The sequence below is a fragment of the Diabrotica undecimpunctata genome, chromosome 9 (assembly GCF_040954645.1).
Source record: "Diabrotica undecimpunctata isolate CICGRU chromosome 9, icDiaUnde3, whole genome shotgun sequence".
Taxonomy (NCBI): domain Eukaryota; kingdom Metazoa; phylum Arthropoda; class Insecta; order Coleoptera; family Chrysomelidae; genus Diabrotica; species Diabrotica undecimpunctata.
In genome coordinates this window covers 23,287,225-23,310,310 of record NC_092811.1, presented here as the reverse complement: position 1 = coordinate 23,310,310, position 23,086 = coordinate 23,287,225, and the positions used below count along the sequence as shown (strand labels likewise).

At 32.2% G+C, this 23,086-nt stretch overlaps 2 protein-coding genes across 3 annotated transcripts; both read right to left on the bottom strand.

Moving 5' to 3' along the window:
• Positions 1-1,043: 1,043 nt before the first annotated feature.
• On the bottom strand, positions 1,044-9,166 carry LOC140451435 (perlucin-like). 2 transcript variants are annotated; one of them, XM_072545232.1, is made up of 4 exons: positions 9,000-9,166; positions 6,059-6,144; positions 4,458-4,575; positions 1,044-1,336 (listed from the first exon to the last, which is right to left on the bottom strand). In XM_072545232.1, exons 1-4 carry the CDS (start codon positions 9,082-9,084, stop codon positions 1,089-1,091), a joined length of 537 nt encoding a protein of 178 aa, XP_072401333.1. In that variant the 5' UTR covers positions 9,085-9,166; the 3' UTR covers positions 1,044-1,088. The 2 variants fall into 2 exon arrangements, with proteins under 2 accessions (XP_072401333.1, XP_072401334.1); XM_072545233.1 differs by having other exon boundaries at positions 4,467-4,575; positions 9,000-9,147.
• Positions 9,167-9,519: 353 nt separating this feature from the next.
• LOC140451434 (C-type lectin 37Da-like) lies at positions 9,520-22,257 on the bottom strand. The gene is made up of 4 exons (XM_072545231.1): positions 22,128-22,257; positions 14,400-14,485; positions 12,901-13,009; positions 9,520-9,879 (listed from the first exon to the last, which is right to left on the bottom strand). Exons 1-4 carry the CDS (start codon positions 22,216-22,218, stop codon positions 9,575-9,577), a joined length of 591 nt encoding a protein of 196 aa, XP_072401332.1. The 5' UTR covers positions 22,219-22,257; the 3' UTR covers positions 9,520-9,574.
• Between the last annotated feature and the right edge of the window lie 829 nt (positions 22,258-23,086).

Sequence of the window (23,086 nt, the reverse complement as noted above, 5' to 3'; positions counted from 1 at the left end):
ACTTTTACTTTTATTTTGTTGCTTTGGTAGATATTTTTGATCGGTTTGATTATTCCTAGAGGTATTTTTTTTGCGTACAGTAAGTGGATAACGTCTTTTAATTTGACACTGTCAAATGCATTCTTAAGGTCCACGAAACATAGATATGCCGGTTTGTTGTATTCTAATGATATAAATAATATTATTATATATATTTAGTTTTTTAAATATTTTTCACGTCCTTAGTTATTCATATTAAAATTATCAATCATTAATCATCAAAGTAGAAAAGCCAAGATTTCTATTGATGAAACCAAAATTTAGATTTTTGCTTTAATCTGTGCCTTCTATAAACTGCAAAGCAAAACAGACCATGCTAGAAGTTAGAAAATCGAAAAGTTGCATTTCACAACATATCTAAGCAAAAATCATCGGCGAATTGGTTTCTAGTACTTATAAAGAGTAAACCGAATAAAAGAAAAAGACAGTTAAGATGTGATTAAAGCATAGATTAAAGCAAAAATCTGAATTTTGGTTTCGTCAATAGAAATCTTTTCATTTATACTTTACGATTTATTATCAGATGTCGCTATAGCGTCCATATGGAAGCCATTTTATAGTTGCTACTTTTAAAGGAAAATATCTGATTTCACGTTTAGAGATTCTGTACCACTCACTCTTATGATTTCTGGTAGGACGAAAGACGTATTAGCGAATATACAGAGACTCTATACGTGAAATCAAATATTATCTGTCTTTTTCTTATCAATTATACTTTTTAGATATTCTTCTATTTCTCTGAATTGATTCGTCTCATGTTGACTTTGCATACGTCTCATTTTGTTTTGCGTTTATTTATATTTGTTTTCCCCATATTTCTATGTGTCTGTCACTAACTTTATGATTTCGGTAGTTACTTACTTCGATTTTGTTTCTAAACTTGTATTTGATATCTTTTTATCTTTATTTTGTATTTAATTTTTGGTTGTAAAGACTAAACCTATGTGCGACATGTGAGAAACAAGAAGAAAAGGAAAGGTGCAAAATTCAAATATTGTACAAGGTAATTATCTTAATTATTTATTCTAACTAATAATGGACAACATTTATTATACAGTTTTTGAAATATTAGATTCACAAATAACGTGTAAGTCCTTATTTTGATTTTCGTCATTCCATAGAAGACCATCGTGTTTGTGATACCTGATTTCAAGACATTTATCATTCTTGACATTGTCGGGCTGTTTTGGCATCCAATTGAAGTATTTTATTGGTTGACCTGTTCCCATCCATGCCCATTTGTCGTAAGAGAAGGTGGTTCCTGATGACCAAAATCGATATTCATCATCGCCTCCAACTAGAATTAAAAAATGTGCATAAGATTTTTGTAAAAAACTAATGATACATTTCAAACTAATATAGCAAATGTTGGAAAGAAGCAAATCATCACTAGTTATAACTCACATGCTTATAAATTAGGAACTAAATCGATTTTTACAGACTTTTAATATTCATTTGTTTCAGTATCAAATCGACATCGGTATTTCTATGCCAACTCAGAGAATATTTTAGGGCTAGCGAATTCCCCATAGCTGTTTAACATATCTGCATATATTGATCATGATATTATTGCTACTGACCGACTCAAGACTAGATATTTCATTATTTTGATGAGTGACCTTAATACTAAGGTAGAAAAATGCAAAAAAAGTCACTTCATTGGAGATTTTGGACTGTAGCCCAGTCTAGATAGGCAAAAATCATCGATTTCACTGCAAAATGTTTCGCAGATATCTGAAGCTTTTAAGAAATAGTTCAAGGTCACTAGATGACGAATAGATGAAAAAGTACTCGTATGTTTACCTTGCGTCTTCTCTTAAACAATAATTAATGTCACAATTTGATTTTTTGTCTCTAATTATAAATTTTATTAATTTTTTTTATTAACAAAATAAAATGTTATTAGTGTATTTGAACATCGAGGAATTACCGTCTTTTAAATTTTTATAAGTAAAACATTGTTTTTAAGTAAAAAACATACCCCTTTTTCAAATGTTTATTTTGTAAATAAATTCGATAAAAACGCAATATGCATTTAACTTCTGAGATAATTTAAGTTTTAAAGAATCGTATGAAATTTGATAAATGTGTCTAGCATCATTAATGGAGCAAGTCTCATAGTTTAAATATTTAGCCTCAGGGATAAATAAATTAAATAACTTTTAAACTATTTGATCGATCGGGGGGAAATTTCGCAAAAATTTAAAAGACTGTAATTCCTCGATGTTCAAATTTATTTTTGAACATTTAAATGTAACATTTTATTTTGTTAATAAAAAAATAATTAAAATTTATAAATTAGTGCTAAAAACTGCTTTTTTTGCAAATATCTCCGTAAATTATTTATCAATTTTAATTAAAAAAACGGGAAAATAAATATATTCTTGATATAAAAAAATGTTATAAATATTGTTTATGTAAAATATAAAGAAAAATATTTATAGACAAAAAATCAAATTGTGATGATAAATTATTGTTTAAAAAAAACCCAAGGTAAAAATACGAGTACTTTTTCATCTATTCGTCATCTAGTAACCCCCACTTATGTCTTAAAAGCCTCAGATATTTGCGAAAAATTTTTCGACCTTTTGTTTAACCAGACTGGACTACTGGGCAATAAAAATAGAAAAGGAAATTATTTCACAGATTTTTGCAAAAAATATAATCTATGTACACTGAATACCTTTTTCAAACTACCTAAACGGAAATTATATTATACTTATGTGACAATACGTAAAAAAGCATATTGGAAAAGATGTGCTGACCATCAGCTTGATAAGCCATTTTTTAAAATTATTTCTGCAAATTTTACACTAAAAGATGTATAAAAAAATAAAAAAGCCACTTAGCAAGACACAGTTTGGGTTCCGAAATAATTTTGAATCCAGAAACGCTCAATTTAGTATTTAGGTTATGCTAGAGAGATGCAGAGATTTCGACTATACAGTAAATATGTATTTTAATTTTGTGAAGGCAAAATGCTATTCTTTAGCAAGTCAATATTCGCGGAGACCCCACTAGACAATTTACATAACTTTATTTTACCGTACCACTTAAGGGTTCCACACAAGAATTTAAATAAAACAAAAGTGATGTCAAATTAAAATATCACAATAAACTTACATGGAAGTAAGACCGCAAATGCCGAAGAGTATTATATACCTAGGCCACACAATCAAACTAAACAAACAGAATCAAAGGGCAGTGATAACTAAAAGAATTCGATTGACTTGAGCAGCAGTGAGAAGACTCAGTCTTGTGTTGAAAAACAAAAAGATACGAATAAATTTAAAGAAAAGGGTATTCAACAGTTGTATTCTACCAGCTATAATCTATGGAATGGAGATCGTGACACTTACAGAGTTATCAGTCAATAGATTAATAATAAAGCAGAGAGCCATCGAAAGAGCTACGTAAGGAGTTTCTCTGAGAGAACATATACAAAATAAGTACGTGCGATTCAGGACAAAGGTAATAGATGTAATTTGAAGAATTACGCAAAGGAAATAGGGCTTGGTAGGATATCTGGCATGATACAACAACGAAATATGGACGAAAAACATTATAATATATTGAAGACCACGCGAGGACAGTCGTAGTAGAGGAAGACCACAAATAGAATGGTGAGACGGCATCAAAGCAAAAGTGGAAACAACTCATTTGAAGGCTTTTATTTAGGAGACAAATAGACTAAAGACGAAGAACAAGAAAGAAGAAAAATAAGCTTAAAAATTATACTTGTTGTACTGCAAAAAAAAACAAACAATAATTACTTTCCAATTTACGCCCCAACAAAAGCAACTGCACATAACATTCTCGAAAATTCTATAAATAAGATTAAAAAACACAGTTGATAGAGCAAGAAAAAATAGTGAGTATATGTTAATAAATGGGAGCTTCTAATGAACCAAAAGGCAAGAGTTCAAATAAGTGAATGGATCTTTATTAGAATCTGCGACAAAATCAAAATAACAGACAGGAACAAGGAATGTTTGAATTTTACCAGATGAATAAATTTTGTTGGGTAATAAGCGGAATAACAAAATTTTGATAATAAGAATAAGTAATAAGAATAACAAAATTTTGGACCAGAGAAAAGAAATGCAAAGAGAACATTAAACTTAACAAAAACCTAAAAAATAGATCAGATTTTTAAAGAGAAGAAAGAGATTAAATTTAATTTTTTAGTTTTTAGTTTAAACCAAGTTTATCTTGACGCTTTGATTTTAAGAAACGATCTCGAAGAACCTCGACCTTTTCACTATAGTGGACCTGAGTTTGTGCACACATCCTAACGTTTTATGCAATATTTGAAGAATATTGTGCCGTAAGATAAAAATTTTAGACACATTTTTCGAATACATTAAGATGGCACACCCTAGAAACCATTGTGGAAGTTATGTTTTATTTAAACTCACAATCCTTACATAACAACTTCATCTTCTCATAAAGAAAATCATTTTCTGCTTCAGTCTCGATACTAACTAAGTCCATATTGAGTAGTTTACAGTATTGCAAAGCTTGAAACCATGTTCCCTAAAAAAAGAAAATATTAGGTAATTAAATTAGGAAGTAAATTTTTTTAAGATACAAAAAATTAACTTACAGCGTATGATGTCCGTTTTAGACCTGATCTAATCAGATCAAGTGCTAATAAAATATGCAAGTATGACCATAAGGCCGATGACAGATGATAAGATGCCGTATAAAACCGTAGGCATCTTTTACTAAAGGTTGCGGATAGCCTGGTCATCTTAGCTCACGGGATATTAAACAGTATAGTCAAAGATATAATTTAACAGACGCTGAATGTAGTTACAAAACAGACTTTAAATGTAGGGCTTATGTAAGCTTCCAGAAGTTTCAAATCATCAAATTTATCAGAAGAAGAAAATTAAAATGATTAATTCATCTAAGTGATATTCTCAAACAAAACAAGTTCGAAAACTTGCTAACATCGAAATCACAGGCACTGTGACAAGTACACCATTGACAAATAAGGAGACTATGTTGGACCTTCCTGCTTTATTTATAAAAATAAGTGGAAAGGCGACAATGAAATACTATAGACTGCAAGAAAATCTGAGCAACTAACAGGTTAGATCAGGGCATAGTAACATCATATAAAATAAAATTAGGGATACCAAATAGATGATACTTTCTGACCGTATGGTATCCTAACAAAGGCCTAAAATACCTTTATAGGTGGACATCTGTTCACAAGAGAAATAGGACAGAGAAAACAATCGGTTCAGACTGGCTGGTTATATCTGATACAAGGACGGATCTAAAATTGCAGAAGGATCGGTTGAAGAAATATGCGGTAGTGGTAGAAATTTAAACTTTTTCAAATATCTTTTTATTTCGAGCAGAGATTCTGCAGTTTTCACTGTACAAGAGAAACTAGCATGAAGGCCTTCGAAATGAAATGAATCGATCTATGCACAGACAGCTAAGTAGTGACGAGATCATTTATAAGCTCTGAAGGTAGAATCTAGGCTAGAGGGAAATGCCAAGAGAAACTCGACAAGCTGGCAGAATATAACAGTGTTACACTGGTATGGGTTGCATAAAAAATCAAATGCAATTAAGAAGACAATTAGCTATTAAATATTGTAATCCATATCCTGCCGTTTAAGTACCAATCAGCATCGTCTCCGACAGAAAAATGCCTAGATACACAGAAAACATAACTGGAAACATATACACGACATGGCAAAATATATATTCTAGTCAACAGGACTTGCGGTAGTTAAATTCAAAGGGATTAAGTTGCAGATTCTGTAGTAGAGAACCTAAGACAATCATGCAAGGCTGCAAGGCATTATATCGCATAAGGGCAACACTTTTTGAAAACTACTGAATGACTACCCAAACTAATAGTACTCATCCACTAAACCAATACAAGCTAATACAAATCAAAGATATGCTAAAACACTACTGCTTACAGTACTACTATTTTACAACAAATGGCTTCCATGAAAGAGATATTAATATATGTTTTACGAAAATAACTTACTTCAAATGTAAATCCAATATAATATTGACTATTTTCAAAAGTCTCTAGTTTAAGACTGTGATCTGACTGTTCTGCTAAATTAGTATCTGAAACAAATAGTACATTTAATTATTTCTTAATTAAATAATGAAAACATTTTAAATTTTATAGAGCGTTGGTGAAATATTCGCATGCTTTTTACTTCCCTTGTAAAAGATATAAATAATAGCAAGAGAAGGACATATAAGGAACATAAAATCACCAGATACTATAAGTCTCAGATTATACACAAGCGAAATTAAGAACTTGTATTTATCTTACTTGTATGTAAGTAGTGTATTTATCCTAAACCGAATAATATAGGCTAGGTTTCTTTGGTATCAAAGACAAAGAACGTTGTAAGAGCAAAATTAAACCCATAATCATACTACCCCATTATCATGCTTAAAAAGCGGAGAGTACACAATAAAAGTAAAAGTAGAGTCCTCGAATATTCAACCTCATTATGGACGAAATAATAAAAAAGTAAGAACTAAAAAAGGATACCAAATGGTAGAAAAACAACTTAAAATTATTTGCCATGCAGACGACTACTCTCTTAAAGTGAAGATGATTTACAACATATGTTGCACCAATTTAATATAACCGCCAGAAAATTTAACATGTTAATTTCCGCAGAAAGGCAAAATGCATTGTTATAACAGCAAATTGACTAATATGTAAATTGGAGCTGAAACGTCAGATAATAGAACAAGTGATGGAGTTTAAATATCTGGGCATTACATTATAGCTCCGGAAGCTCGAAACTGAAGTGGAAAATCAAGTACAGAGAAGCAGGCTGCCTGAAAGAAACAATATGAAGAAATAAAAATATCGGGAAAAAAATGAAAGGCAGAAATTACAAAACAGTCATCAGACTAATAATAACATACGCGGCAAAAACAAGACCTGACACAGAGAGGACAAAAGGAATGTAAGAAACAGCTGAGATGAAAACACTTAAAAGAAACACCTAAAGATGGCAAGGGACGGTTCCTCAATAGGAAGACGATCAGTAGGAAGACCACGAAAATGATGGAACGTCTACATAAAAAGAAGAAGAAGAAGAAGCAAAAGAAGGAAGAGAAGAGCTAGCTAAGGATAAATCAAGAATTGAAAGAAATAAAAAACAAATTAACCCAGGTTGAAAACAAAGTAGAAAGAATTGAAAAACAGATGAAAAGAAATAACAATAATTACGGGTCTATCAATAAACGCAACAGATGAAACACTCTTAAAAAATAACGTAAAAGATTTTATACAAAAGCACCTAAAAGAGGATGTCGAAATAGAATCTGCAATGAAGCTAAAAAACAATATATGTCTGGTACAAATGAAGGATTATGGCGAAAAAATTAAGGTAATGAAAGAAAAAAGCAAACTTAGATTTCTTACTGGAGAAAAAATCTTCATCAACGATGACCTGACCGAAAAAGAAAGACACATGAGGTAGAAATCGTAAATCAAGGCAAGGAATTAAGAGCTGAAGGAAAAAATGTCATTTTTGCACAAGACAGGGAGGATATGGAATATATGATAAGGAAATTAAAGGAAGAATATGAACTTTGGAAACTCAAGATAAATATGTGCAAGACCGAATACTTATGTATTGGACCCGAGGTTGCAGATTTGAACTTAAGTTTAGAAGAAGAGACTATTAAGAGTTGTAAGGCTTTTAAGTATTTAGGAACAATGATTAGCCGAGATGGTACTTGTATGAAAGATATAGAAATGAAAATAGCACGGGGAAAACAAGTCACAAGAGCACTTCATGGAGTGATATGGAACAACACTCCAACCAAAGAAATCAAAAAGAGGATCTGTCAAAGCATAGTGATGAATATTACCCTATATGGAGCGGAAGTATGGCCAATGACAACAATACGAAACAAAATAAGAACAGTTGAAATGGACTCTATGAGAAGATGTCTACAAATCACAAGAGCGGATAGAATAAGAACGGAGGAAATATGGAACAAAATGGAAGTAAAATGCTTAATTACAAAAAAGTTGGAAAACAGAGCCCTGCAGTGGTACGGGCATGTACAAAGAATGCCAGAGCATAGGTGGCCGAAAAGAATATTAAATTGGGACCCGCCGGGAAGAAGACGGAGAGGAAGACCTGCTACAAGATGGAAAACATACGTCGGAAATGCTATGATAGATAGAGACCTCAGAGAAGGTGACTGGGAGAATAGAGTGCTGTGGACTACGAAAACGGCGAACTCATAATGGGAAAAGCCGAAGAAGAAGAAGAAGAATAAGAAGGAAAAAATGTGAAGATAGGGTACAAAAAACTAACTGTAAATGGCATAAAATAGGTATGGACCGGAAATGGTACTTTCAAACGAGAAAATTCTAGAAATATTGACCCAAAAAACGGCATATCGTAGTGGAAAAAGAAAAAGATGAGCCATTATACCAACGGACCCTAGCGATGAACAGGAAAATGAGTTGGAACATAAATAGCAAAATAACAAATAAGAATATGTACCTAAATATTGCGACATGGAATGTACGAGGAGTATACGAGGAGGGAGCATTAATTAACCTAATAGAAGAACTTAAAAAATATAAACTACACATCATAGCAATACAGAAAACATATTTAACTGGAAAAAACATCGAAAAGAGTAGCCCATTTTTATACAAGTGGAGGCGATAATAGGAATTTTGGAGTGGGTTTTCTGGAACATGAAGACGTGGAGCAGGTAAAACGATTCGTAGTAAAATCCAAAGAATGTGAGCAATTAGAATTAAAGGAAAAGAGAACATGATATCGCTGATAAATATACATGCCCCAACAGAAGAAAAAGAAGAAGAAGTAAAAGATGAATTTTATAAAAAATTAGAGTCATTGTCAAATTATGTTAAAGTAATTAGAGAAACTAAATATTTTATTAAAAATATAAATATATATTACCTTTTCCAGCATCACGAAGAATTAAAGAAGCTTTACTGTTAAAAATTGTTAAACAAATGCACAAAGCTACCAAAGTATTCTTCATTTTATTAACACAAGTAGTACTGTGATACAATATTACCTACAAATTTCACATTGTACGCCTTTTATATTTTTACAGTTTTCAAAATTGATAAATTGGTGGTTAGATAGGAACCGACTTTACGTAAATTATGTAATGTGACGTTATCAAAAACAAAAAATTCGACAAAAATCGCATATTTAAACCTTATAATATTATAGCAAAACGCTTTTATGGAAATTTTATGCAGTGTAAGTCGCTTAATTATAAAAGGTTTTACTTTATTCTTCAGGTTTTTGTTTATCAATTATTTTTTCAGAAGTATAAAAGTTAGCGAATGTTTGTATGTTTTTTAGTTTTTCTTTAATACTTCCCAATAATATATTTTTGTCTTTACCTCCATAAGGGAAGGATTAGGCTTAAAAACATATAAAATGAAAAGTGAGTAAAATAATAAGATAGTTGTGAGTTTCTACATTTAATACATTAAATATAATACACATTTGTTTCAAACTTAATCTAAGATGCTTATAAAGTCTTTAAAATTACACAAGTCAGGAATTATATCTACTAGAGATTTCGTAATTTTAGCTTCACAGATGGTATGCAGATTCGTATTTTGATTATTTTCGTTCCATTGAAGACCTTTATTGTAGTTGTATACAACCCCGAGACATGTGTCTTTTTTCACTGTACTGCTAGATTGATCTGCTAACCAGTTACTATACAAAATTGGACGGCCTGTCCCCATCCATACCCATTTGCTGTAAGGCAGTGTAGTTCCTGATGTCCAAAAAGAATATTCGTATCGCTCACCAACTGCAAATAAAAAAAACATATATTTATATAAAACACAAGTCCCATTTTAAACTGAAGTTAAATTAACGGATTTTATTGTAAAGCTATTTCTACGAATAATGCAAATCTGTAAAAAAAAATAGGAGATAATTTCATGGCGTCGTCGTTATATACGATTCATTCGTCGATACCGCCAAGAAGGCTACAATATCATCTATTTAGATGAGTGATGTGTAAATGTAGGCTAAAACGTATTAAAAAAATGGGTTAATATGTCCATTAAATCGCATAGAGCTGCATTTGTTCGTAGTCTGACTAAAGGCTTAGAAGCTACTGCAGTTTGTGTTCCTCGTTTTGTCCTCCTACATGCAAGATGTGAAAATAGCTTTGTTAATGAAACAGAACTGACTTTTTTGGCAAAGAAAAATTCCCAAGATTACCATGACAAAATGCATAGTCCACTATTTGAAAATTGGTTCAAACCGAATTCCTAATTTGCCAGAACAAACAGTTGTGGTGGTGGATCATAGCTAGAAATTGAAGAAAGCTCCTAATACTACTTCCAATAAAGAAGAAATAAAAACATAGCTTCCATCGAAAGATACATTTTTTGAAGAAAATTATTTAAAAACAACCGTTGAAAGTTGTCAAGAGTTATAGGGCAAATAACAATCGATATATAATTGAAGATATTGCACAATACAATTTGAAAATTCTTCGCCTTCCGCCCTATCACTGTGAGCTCAACCTCACAGAGTTGGTAAGGAGCGAAGTGAAACGATATATTGCCGCACACAACAAAACTTTTAAAGATGAAGAAGTTAGGAATTTAATTACGGAAGCGTACTCACACGTTACCCAAGAAAAATGGAGAAATTATATAAAACAGGTAATAGGAGAAGAAACGGACATGTGGAGACACGAAAACAAGATGGGTGATAATATTTAACCAAATATTATAAACATTGGTAGGGTGTACAGTTTTTATTTAGCGTATGGACTTTCACAGTACGATAAATATACAAATACAATAATATATACATATATATTAAATATATTATTTAAACACTAAAGATAGAATGAATGACACCAAATACTAAATATTAATGTCCAATTTACATAGCTATTCAATTGCTTCTGGGGAACATTCCGCAAAGTCCTGGAGGTTTCCACGGTAGGCACGATTCAAGCAGTCTGAAACATAATGGCTTATGGTGTGTCTAGATTGTCCGCAATCGCACTGTGGACTTTCTGCACGACCCCACCTGAACAGCGAATCAGCACATTTACCATATCCGGTACGTATACTTAGGCCTTGCCCAAGTGGACCGGGGCAGATTTGATCCGATGAAACCCTGAATTGGGATGGATATCTTAATATAGTCCGATTCTACTGTTGGCATCCATCTTGTTGTCCATTGCCTATGTATATCATAGGAATTACCAATTTTTCGGGCAGATCGTATTGGAGGATTTCTAGATCTCAGTCGCTGGTGCTCTTTTGAGATGTCTGGGATATCTTGATGTATTGGTAATTGTACGTTGGCTACAATTTTCTGGTACTCTCTCACTAATGCTGCTGTACGGCGTAGATCTGGTGGAGCAATATTGCTCAGAGTAGGAAGCCATCTCACTGGCGTTGGTTTTATTGTTCCAGTGATTATTCTCATGGTTTGGTTAAGTTGGACATCGATTTTGCTTGTATGTGCACTATTTAGCCATACTGGTGCACAATATTCTGCCAATGAAAAAACCAAAGCTAGAGCAGAGGTCCGAAGAGTATCTGCAGAAGCACCCCAAGTTGTTCCAGCAAGTTTTGATATTAAGTTATTTCTTGTTCTTGATTTACCGGCTGCGTTTGTAAGATGACTTTTGAAGGTGAGTGTTCTATCAAGTGTGACGCCTAGATATTTGGGGTTGTTGTTATGTTTGATAGCTGTATCATTTGGAGTTACATTGAGAGTATCGCCCGCAAGTTGATTCGACAGGTGAAAGAGACAGGTTTCAGTTTTGCTTGTGTTAGGACGTAAGCGCCAGTTCTTAAAATAGTTACTTAGTGTAGTTAAGTCCTCGTTTAGAGCTCGTTGTCCTGCTTCTTTACTATTATCTTGGAAGCCAATGGCCAGGTCAGCATAAGCAAATTTTCTCGATTTTGTTTCAGGTATATCTGCTGTATCAAGGTTAAATAATAAACGAGCTAGCACTGAGCCTTGAGGTAAGCCGTTGTTAAGTTTTCTAACGTTACTCTGTGCATTATTCATATATACCTGAAACAGTCTGTTAGTCAGTAGATTTGTTAGTCACCTTAGTCAGGGTGTACAGTGATAATGATTTTATATTTATATTTTGTAGTGACACGGACGAGCCTGATGAACAGTAACATTAGTTATTATGTTTAGTTTTTATTGAAAAATATCTTATTTACCCTTTTGCTTTTATTTATTAAAAATAGTTCCTATTATCCTATATTATATTATAACAAAATTATTACAAAAATATTATAGCTACGTATAAATAAAAACACTTATAGTGTTGAGGTTTTCTATTTTATTCTTAGCCAATTTTCAAAACAATAATTCAACCTCGCAAATGGTTTACGACTAGGAAAATCCCCTTCCCTTTAAATCCATGGAAATTTTAAACCAAAAAGGACAATTATTATTTATTCATTTCGCTTTTGCCTTTGTAAAAATGAAAGTTTTTTCTTAAGGCATGTTAACAAGTTTCGAATTGTTACGATTTGTCGTTGTATGTAAACAGATAATTATAGCGATTTGTTGGAAGTGCTTTTTTGTTTCTTGTATGTTTCTACTCAAATGATGAAATATCATGATGGCAGTTCAAAGTCCATAGGAAGTTCTTGAGTACATATATTAAACTATATCGAAGTTTTTTTCTATTTGTGGCTCATTACAAACAAAGAATAATTTGACATATATGAAAATGACCTTGTGTATACAACACTCATAGAAAAATACAGGGAGTTTGATACGTTAGCAAACAGAAACTTTTTATGAACAATAATATACCATTACGACTTACACAATTCCTTCATCTGATTATGAAGAAACTCGTTTTCTTGGTTCGTTTCTATACTAACTAAATCCATATTAAGCGCCTTACAATGCTCCAATGCTTGGATCCAACTACCCTAAAAAAATTGGGTTATTTAGTCTTACCTTATAAATAGGAAGTAAAATATATATAAATATAAATAAATAAAAATATACAAATAAATAATGAATAAAAATAAAACAGTTCTAAGAACTGTTATACTAAACTAGAAACAGTATAAAGAAAGAACTAAGGAAATTAAGGAAAGATCAACAGATGTAGGAACACGAGCAGGATATAAACAAGAAATAATGAAAAAAACAAGAGTTCACAATGAAGCGACTGTGATTCTTTTAAATATTTTAACCCAAAAAAAAGAAAAATAAGATGTTTATAATTTGCATTGAAAAACTAAATGGAGAGCTTGATATATATATAAAAAGAAACTAAAATACATACAGTATAGTAACAGATCTTAACAAAGCTATTAAAGGTGTAAAAAATACAAATAAAAAATGCGTTTACTATAGACCTATGTAACTACATTCCTTGTATGGGCATGTAAGTATAATTTATATATGTTTTCGAACATAATATTGGCATGCTTTATAGTATACTTGATAAAACCTTAATAGTTGCAGTTTTGAAGACTTGACGATGAACACCAAAGTTTATTAACATGTTCGACGCCATGGGGGTCACCAGTGACCACCAGCTCTGACGTCTCATTGCGCCGTGGGGGTCACCGGTGACCTCCGCAACATAGCATTATACAAAAGACAATTACTCCATATAGCAGAATATCGAGAATCCTTCGCAATGGTGCTCGTCAACGTCGGTTAATTGTGATATGGCATGTAAAAAAGAAGATGAAACAATGAACCTTGCAAAATTTGACAATAAATAACGGAAATTTTGAAATTGTAAAACTAAGATATCCATAGGGAAGTAAAATTCTAAATATATACAGCTATTATACGACCAAGAGCTTCATATGGCGCAGAAACATGGACTATGACAGAAAAACAATAAATGTTACTAGTACTTTTGAATAAAGGATAGTAAAAAAGGTATTGAGATCCATTTGCGACCATGGTATGTGGATAGTTCAATTACTAGTTATATTAATATTAAGAACCCTCGATAGCAAATGATGCAAAAATACTATAAGCATGGATAATAACGGAAGACCTTGTAGTACACTTAGTAGAACTATGGTGAGACGTCGGCCAGTAGGAAAACCAAGAAAGAAGAACGAAGGAAGATACGTGGAGGAGAGCAGCTAAAAAAAGAGTTGCATGGACGCGAATGCTGGGGGAGGCCAGGGCATGACTTGTATTGTAGAGCCATTAAGGAGAAAGATAATATGATGATATAACATATGTCATAATATCATAACAACAACACGACATTCATGATATTTTTAAACCCTAAATTAAATTATTTTCAATGATTATTATCAGCTAAAAGAACCATAAATTACTTACCATAAACGTATAGCCTAAGTAGTATAAAGTATTTCCGTCCTTCTCAAGTCTAATTGCTGGAACTATAGTTTGTGATATACCTGTATCTAAAACATAAAACAACGTTCCAATAAATAAGACATTTGACAAGAGTTTTAAAAAGTAATGATTGATGAAATTAATGAAAGAAATTTAATAAAGTTTTGAAGTTTAGGAGGTGATTTAAAACGAATGACAATGCATATGTTAAAATAATGGAAATTAAAAGGTGCGTATGAGCGTCTGTTTGTGTGTGTCTGTGAGAAAGATTAAGGAAACATTAAGGTCTCGACCAGGAATTAAAATTAATTAATAAATTAAATCTGCCATTTCTTGATTTTCGGATTAGTATATCAGTGGCATCATGTCCCGATTGTGCTCATACTTGGTTAGAAGTTCTTCATCCTTATTTCTCCTGTTCAAAATACGAGCCATCCTTCATTCAGCATACAGGAGACATTTGTTGCGATCGTTTCTTATTAATTTTACCCTCACTGATCAGTGTTTCTAAGCTTATACGTACTTTGTACATTTTTGTTGACCAGAAATATCATGTAACTGTGTTTCGCAGTATTGTATTCATACTTCAACAGTTCTGTTGGCATTTCTTTGTGTTTCTCCATCATTCATTAAAATTTATGTTTAGAGTGCCACCACCATGTATAAAAAAAAATCAGGCATCAGGGCCCACTTTTTTTTGGGTCTGTTGTTTTTTATAATGTCTATAAACACGCATAGGCAATCTTTGTTGAAAAAAATATGTCTCCTTGACAATATTAATTTTTTTTTGTTGGTGGATAACGGGTATCCACCATGGCCAAAACTGATAAATGTTTACTGTGGGGCCATGGTGAACAAGCGGTATCAACCACTGATTTCAGACTATTCGAGTGGGTGACAACACCGCAATCACGTACAGAAGAGCTGTTTGGTCTTGGGAATGCGTTCCATTAGTTTACAGTTAACTTTAAGTTGTGAAGTGTAAAATGGTTGATGATGTCTTATAAAAATGAACAAAAGCGCCTCCATGAAATATGGAATGAATTTTTTTCAGAAGAATCAGATTTTTCGGCGAGTTGTTTCGAGTATGAACCCAGTAGCGAACATAAATTATTCTTGGAAGATTCTAACGTTAAAATTAAAATAAATGAGGCTAGTAATAATACACCTTCTACTTCTAAAGTATCGACCTTTTTGCCTGTACCGTCAACTTCTCGTGCACGTAATACATTGAATGAAACTATTGAGTATGTAATTACGAAATATAAATCTGCATTTAATACTCTCGATAGCACTAGGCAAAGCACACTAAATTAAAACTAGAATTCATCAGTGGGTCGATAAAAACGTCGAAGAAATGGAAAAATTTATAGGAATCAATATGTGAATGGGTATTATGCATGTACCTGCGATTTTATTGTATTGGTCAAAAAATTTTCTTTATACAACTGTTTTATCTTCAGTTATGTCACCAAATCGGTTCCAAATACTATTGAAAATGTGGCATTTCCCAAATAATGATGCCGCGGACTAAAATGATAACCTCTTCAAAATCAGTGAGCCATTAAAAAAACCAGTCGTTTCAAGCTGAAATTGTCTCTGGAGAATTTATCTGCATTTCTGAAACTTTGGTACCACTTAAAGGGCGGTTGAAATTCAAACAATACATAAAAACAAGCGTCTCAAATTTGGCATAAAAATGTTCAAAGTATGTCTCGATGGTGGCTACCTATATAACACTAAAATATATTGTGGCAAAGAAGACGGAAGTCATGATCTTACAGTTCCTTCTCAAATAGTCCTGACACTACGTGCAGATATGCTGAATGCTGGACGAACAATTGGTATGGACAATTATTAGTACTCGAGAGTTGAGCTTGCTCATGCTCTTCTAGAAAAACAATCATTTTTCTTGGGTACATTACGCAAAAACAGAAAAAAAAATCCTGATATAGTAATAACAACCAAGTTACAGAAAAAAAAACTAATAATGCATGAAAGCAATACAGGAATATTTGTGGAGAAGTGGAAGGACAAGAGAGATGTCCTACTTATGAATAGGTACTAATTTTTCAGATCAAAAAAGTCGTACAATTCCTTTCCTTGAAAAAGTATAAAATGGTAAAAAAAGTTGGATGTGAAACTTATTGTTGATGCTGCTTTTGTTAATGCTTTCGTATTACAATAAAAAGTGACAAAAGACAAAATGACAATAACAAAATTCAGGGAAAATATCATAAAAGGTAAAAAGTCAGATTTCAATACCAATTATTACTATCTACATGTTATGACTTTTTAGCTTTGACAAAACAAGAAGGAACTGTCCCACAAGAAGTTTCAAATAAAAATCATTCTTTAAATAACATGGAAAAGGCAAAATTTTTGTGCTAATTGCTACAAAGAAAATGTTGCATTTATTTATAGGAAGTCGGCGAAGAATAAAACAAAAAAAAACCTAAATTTCGGTACCAGTCCTGTGAGGCATATTTTTGCTTTGACTGTTTTGTTTCTAAATATAGTTTTAGGCTATATATTTTACCCATTTGTGTTTCTGAAAAAAAGTTTGACCATTTGTAGGAACTTTACTACCTTTTTTTAGTATATGCTTTATAAACCTCTTCGTATGCATTAGTCAGTGGTTTGGTGCGTTTCCTTTATCCACCGTGGCTAAACATAAATTATAAGCTGTGCATAACACGCATGACAACTACGGCCAGTGGGGATATTTTTTTTCTTGAAAGTGGTTGGTACGTTATATCCACCATAGCACTCTATCTATCTTACTAATAAAACACTCGTATTCTAAGGTTATTCCGTATTTATACCTAAAATAGTTATCCTAAGTATAAGGTAAATATAATAATAAAATAATTTGTTACAAATAAACTCGGTATATGTTAATTATAAGTATTCCCTATGTATTGCGAAATAATAATTTGGCAATGCCTCAATCTTCTGCAAAAATACATAGAACAACGACATATTGAGTGAAATATCTCAATTTTGATTTTTCTTTGAAACTGACAATGACAACTGACACCAAATATATCTTTATTCGTTATCTTATATGTTGAGTTTGACTATTTTAAAATTGCAAAAAACCTTACACAATCTTTAGAAAACCGATATTTTATTCTAAAGTCTATTTTGAAAAGGGATTTATTCTTTCTTTAAATGTTTTCTTTTTGGTGTATTTTCCATCATGTTAATTAAATTATCAACTTCCTGGACAGCCGCAACCCCTTTTTAAACACATTTTTTTATTATATAGCTACTCACAAAACAATGCAAAAAAAAATACAAAAAATAATATATTCTTGTCACTGATGACTATGACATTCATAAAATAGGTTATACTAGACTTAAACAAGGGTGTGGGTCGGTATAATCCTGGAATAAATTTTTATATCAAGTATAACCTATATCTAAGTTATTCCATGTTTATTGGTAGTGATTTTGCCTATACCTGATTTATTCTGAGTATAAGTTTTATACTTGGTTTATTAGTTATGCTGTATGTGTCAAGGTTTTAATTCTCTGAAAAAATACTTAACTTCCTTATAATAGTTTTTTCAATTGCCATTTTAATTGATTCCATTGTCGGTTTTCGAGTTTCGAATGGCCTATTGTTCTTTTTCATATTTAGCGACGACATACACAACTGCTTTTGTTTATCTTTAAGTTCAGTTATATTGGGATTGTATATAGATCCTGTTGAAGAACCCACATTTGATTCCATTAAAATTGATGATGCAGCAGGACTATTACAACCTCTTAATGTTATATTATATTATATATTCCTTGTAATAAAGTTTGCGTGATTTATCGAGACTTGCATACTCCACAAATTCTTCTTTTATAGTACTCGCGTAATGTGCCTATTTTTCCTTTCTTACACGCCATTTGTGTGTACTTGTTTAGAGTTTTTTTTATTTTCTTAATTATTGTTTTTAAAACTATTGGATGTCCTCGAAAACATATTATTATAGGTCAATCGTTATTTTCGTTGCACTATTTTTTTTTGATTGAATATATTTTTATATTTATATAATTTGGCGTCTATAATCAAAATTATCCAGACACAGATACGAATTAAAACACTAAATATTTTTTTGTTTGTTTTGGTAATTAAATTGGAACTGAATAAAAATAAAAATTATATTTTCTAATATATTTCTTTTTCCAGGTACGTCCGTCAAGAGATATCATGCGTAAGTGTAAATTTTTAGTAAATTTTAAACCTATTAACATACAGATTCTTTGCGGCCAAAAAGCAATGGAATATGTGTCTTTAAGAGCAAGTTTAGAAAATTACTAAAAAGGCGAGGAGCTCCAAATGAGTTCGTATTTATAAAAGACCCATTAAAGGAGTAATCGGTAATATTTCAGTGTATATAAATCAAGCAATAAATATTATTGTTGATTTTGTGTCGCTATACTACGTTATAATTGTGAAAACCAATTACAGAGGTTTTTCTTAAAGCATATATTTAAAACATTTCAGTTTACCCGGCTACCCAAAATATATATTAAAAAACTTATTTATAACACTCACTTTTATAATAGAGCTTTAATAAATAAACCACAACCAGTTTCATACAAAAAATACCCCACATTCAAAATTTAACAGACCAAATTGTCCCACTTTTTAAAACATTTCCGAACATTAAATTAATCCAATCCACTTCTAAATTCAAGGTTATTCTCAAAAATAAAAGTTAAAACTCCAAATTCACTAATGAGCAACATATTTTACCGAAAATATTGTCAATGTCAAAGTTTTTATATTTATCAAAGTCCAAAGTGGCTTAAACAATCCCCCACTTGCTGACCATCGGCTTAGGGCGGACGAGTTGGTAGGTGGTAGGGCCCTCTGTTGTCCTGGGGCTGAGAAACCGGCCCCAAAGGCGGAAGAATAAGTGGTTTGATCAATGGCCCAAGAATATAGAAGGCAACGAGAAACCACTATATTAAAGATCCCTCGATAACCATCGTGGACAAAGAGAGTATTGATAATACCTGGAAAAATTACATACGAAAATTTATTTTTTTGATGAGAGGGAGAACCAGTTCCAATACCTACGGAAACAAGACTACCTTTACTAGTGGCAGAAATAAGGGCAGCCATAATATTACTAAAAGAAGGGAGAGCTCCTGGAACAGACGAAATACAGTCCAAATTTATTAAACTTCTTGATGCTGAATCTTTAAGAATACTAAGTAAAATCTTCAATAATAACTATGATAAAGGCAATATATCACAAGCTAGTTTCAGAATTTATTACGTTAACAAAGAAACAGGGAGCGAAAAAGTGCGCAGAATATAGGCTAATAAGTCTAATGGGCCATACACTAAAATTTGTCTTAAAATTATACATCGCAGAATATACAAGCTATGCAAAGAGAGCATACTAGACACACGGTTTGGATTCATGAAAGGCGTAGGTACGATAGATGCACTGTTTAGTCTACATGTATTATTCCAAAGATGCAGAAATATGACTTGCGATATCCAAACCTGCTTTGTGGACTAACAAAATGCATTTGACCCAGTTCAACATCGAAAAATGATGGATGTTCTAATAAAAGTTCAAATAGATGATAAAGACCGGCGTATATTACAAAATTTATACTGAAACCAATCAGCCACAATAAGAGCAAATCTTGGAGATAAATCGATGGAAGCGATCCAGATTCTGCGAGGCATTAGACAAGGATGTATGTTTCACCCATATTATTCAATCTATATTCAGAGAAAATATTAAGTGAAGCCTTGGAAAATTGCGAACATGAAATCCTTTTAAATGGAGAATGCAGATGACAAAGTTATTTTTGCAGACAGTTCAAACAGTTAGCAGCAACTAATAAACAAAGTAACTAAAGTAAGTGAAAGATTTGGACTACAAGTAAACGTATCAAAACCTAAATTTATGGTAATCAGCAAAAATAAAATTAGAGACGTCCAACTGCTTCAAGAATACACCAGTGGACCGAGTAAATTAGTTTCCTATCTTGGAACAACTGGACGAAAATACAAATCCCATCCCCATTAAGAGAAGAGTGAGACAATGAGACGTAATATCGCCAAAGCTTTTCAACCTAGCCCTAGAAGACGTCTTCAAAACTACAAATTGGTCAAGGAACTGCAAATTATGATGAGGGAACTAGCAGCCAGCTCCCAATACGTCGGCCTAAAAATGAATATAAAAAAAAATAAAAATTATGACAAACACAGATGACCCCAAACGTATAACTAACTATAAATGGTGCTGAGACAGAAACAAAGGAATATATCTACTTAGGCCAAATCCTGAGACTTGACAAAGAGAACCAAAGTGCGGAAATTACTAGAAGAGCAAGACTAGCGTGGGCAGGATTTGGAAATCTTAGTTGGATACTTAAGAACCGCGCAAAATAGCCCAATACTTGAGGAGCAAAGTGTTCAACCAATGCATCCTTCCTATCATGACATATGGATGTCAAACCTGGACCCTAACCAAGGCAAATATGAATAAACTAGCCTTAACAGTAAGAACAATGGAAACAGCAATGTTAGGTATACGACTGTCAGATAAAAAGAGGAACGACTGGGTAAGATCCAAAACAAAAGTCGAGGACATAGCAACAAAAATTGCCAAACTTAAATGGAGCTTCGCAGGCCACACTGCTAGACAAAAAGACCAACGTTTTAATACTACAATACAAACTTGGAGACCTTACGAAAGTAAACGACCAAGAAGGCTAAGAAGAAGAAGAAGATTTTGGAACAATACGAAAAAACGAACAATGGGATCACTCCCAAGAAAGAAAATGTAGAATAGAGAAAGCTAGGAGTACATTCAACAACACGGCCAAACTCTTAAAAAACCACAACCTTTTTCTGGAGATAAAAGTAAGGGTCCTACGATATTATATCTTCTCGATATTATACTATGGAGTTAAATCCTGGACACTTACTGAAACGATGGAGAAAAACATGAAGCCTTCGAGATGTGGCTATACAGAAGACTTCTATGGATATATGGACGGACAAGATAACCAACTAGACTGTATTACAAAAAATGGGGAAAAAAAGACAAGTGATGTATACGATTATAATTAGAAAGTTAGAATATCTCGGACACAAAATGGCACTAAATAAAGATTACTGAAAATAATTCTGTAAGGAAAACTATTTGAAAAGCGCGGAATTGGGAGAAGAAGAATGTCATTGTTAAAAAACCTGAGAAAATGGTTCTCCACAACAACTAATCGATTAAAAGCATCAGTTAATAAAATAATTATAGCCAGAATAATCGCCATTATTCAAAACTAATAGGCACCAAAAGAAGAAGAATTTGGCGTTGACACGTAAAGCGAATCGGAAAAAAACAGCTCCCAAAAAAGATATTGGAATGGATCCCGCCGGTAAAGAGAACATGAGGCGGACCACCTAACACATGGCTACATGGAATAACCAAATCAATGTCAGAAATAAATTTAATTGAAAATGGCTGGCAGGATAGACAGGCTTGAAGAACGCTATAAAAGGGATTTTATTTAGAAACAAACTATTTTATAAAAACTACAAACAAACAGGATAATACATAAAAAACAAAAATAATTATACATGGTTCTAATATGTCTACAAGTAAGTTAAAAATTGAATAATAATTAAAATGAATCAAAACCATTTAAAAATTTAATGGTCTTTACACTTTTTTTACATACCTTTCGTTACCGCATAATTGATAGTTCCCGCACTATTCACCTTAAGTTTGAATAAGAGCATAAGCAATATCATTATAATTTGTTTTTCCATTTTAATTGTTATTGTTCTTGTACTTAATTAACTACAAATTTTTTTAACATTCATTATCCGTATATTTATACTTCTGCTTAAAAAACGATAACGTTGCTTATATACAGGAAGATCCCATGTTTGTGAGTTTGTGTACTGAATTACTGCTCTTTCAGAGAAAATCTACAATACTATTTAATACTTCTACTACAAAAAAAAAACAAAATTTGTTTTCGTAAAATATGTGAATGGAAAAGTTTATATCCAAGAACGCCTAAGACTACTAAATGTTAGACTAAATTAACACGTTGCGTACGGCGTGAGACAAAATGTCGTTACTCCAGTATGCTTTTATTCGAGGATATTTGACTAATCCCATCCACATAATAATGCCAAAAAATGTTTCCATTTCAGAAGTATTTGTGGGAACCCACTTCTTTTTGTGTTTCCTCTTATTTGACGGTGTAGTATAATTTTGTAAAACCTGCTGTGCATATAAGTTGGTTTGTTCAACTATATAATTTATTATGTCGTCAATAAGGAAGATCTTGAAATAATCATATGGTTCTTGATCTATATAATTCTCGTAATACGAAGATTTTATTCCGTCGTTTTCTACACTGTAATCAAATGTTTTCAGAGATGTTCCATCAAATTCCCTCCACTGAAATTGTTCGCTATGACACACTTCTTCAGTAATTGTGGCCATATCAATTACTTCTTGTAGAGTTACATCAATAATATTTGTTTGTTGTTCAACAGTCCTTGTTCCTTGGATTGAAATAGTTTTATGTAAACCAGATTCCAAATCCATCTACAAAAAGTTAACCTGTTTATTGTTGACAAAATAACAATAAAGTTTAATAACTTACGGTTGCAGAAACCACAT

Coding starts and splice junctions, on each gene's coding strand:
- LOC140451435 (XM_072545232.1), bottom strand. CDS start 9,084: ATGAAGAATACTTTGGTAGCTTTGTGCATTTGTTTAACAATTTTTAAC. Junction 4,576..6,058: donor ATATTGGATTTACATTTGAA/GTAAGTTATTTT, acceptor TTCTTTTTTTAG/GGAACATGGTTTCAAGCTTT. Junction 1,337..4,457: donor GAAGTTGTTATGTAAGGATT/GTGAGTTTAAAT, acceptor TTTTAATTCTAG/TTGGAGGCGATGATGAATAT.
- LOC140451434 (XM_072545231.1), bottom strand. CDS start 22,218: ATGGAAAAACAAATTATAATGATATTGCTTATGCTCTTATTCAAACTT. Junction 14,486..22,127: donor CAATTATGCGGTAACGAAAG/GTATGTAAAAAA, acceptor TTTATGTTTTAG/ATACAGGTATATCACAAACT. Junction 13,010..14,399: donor ACTTAGGCTATACGTTTATG/GTAAGTAATTTA, acceptor CAATTTTTTTAG/GGTAGTTGGATCCAAGCATT.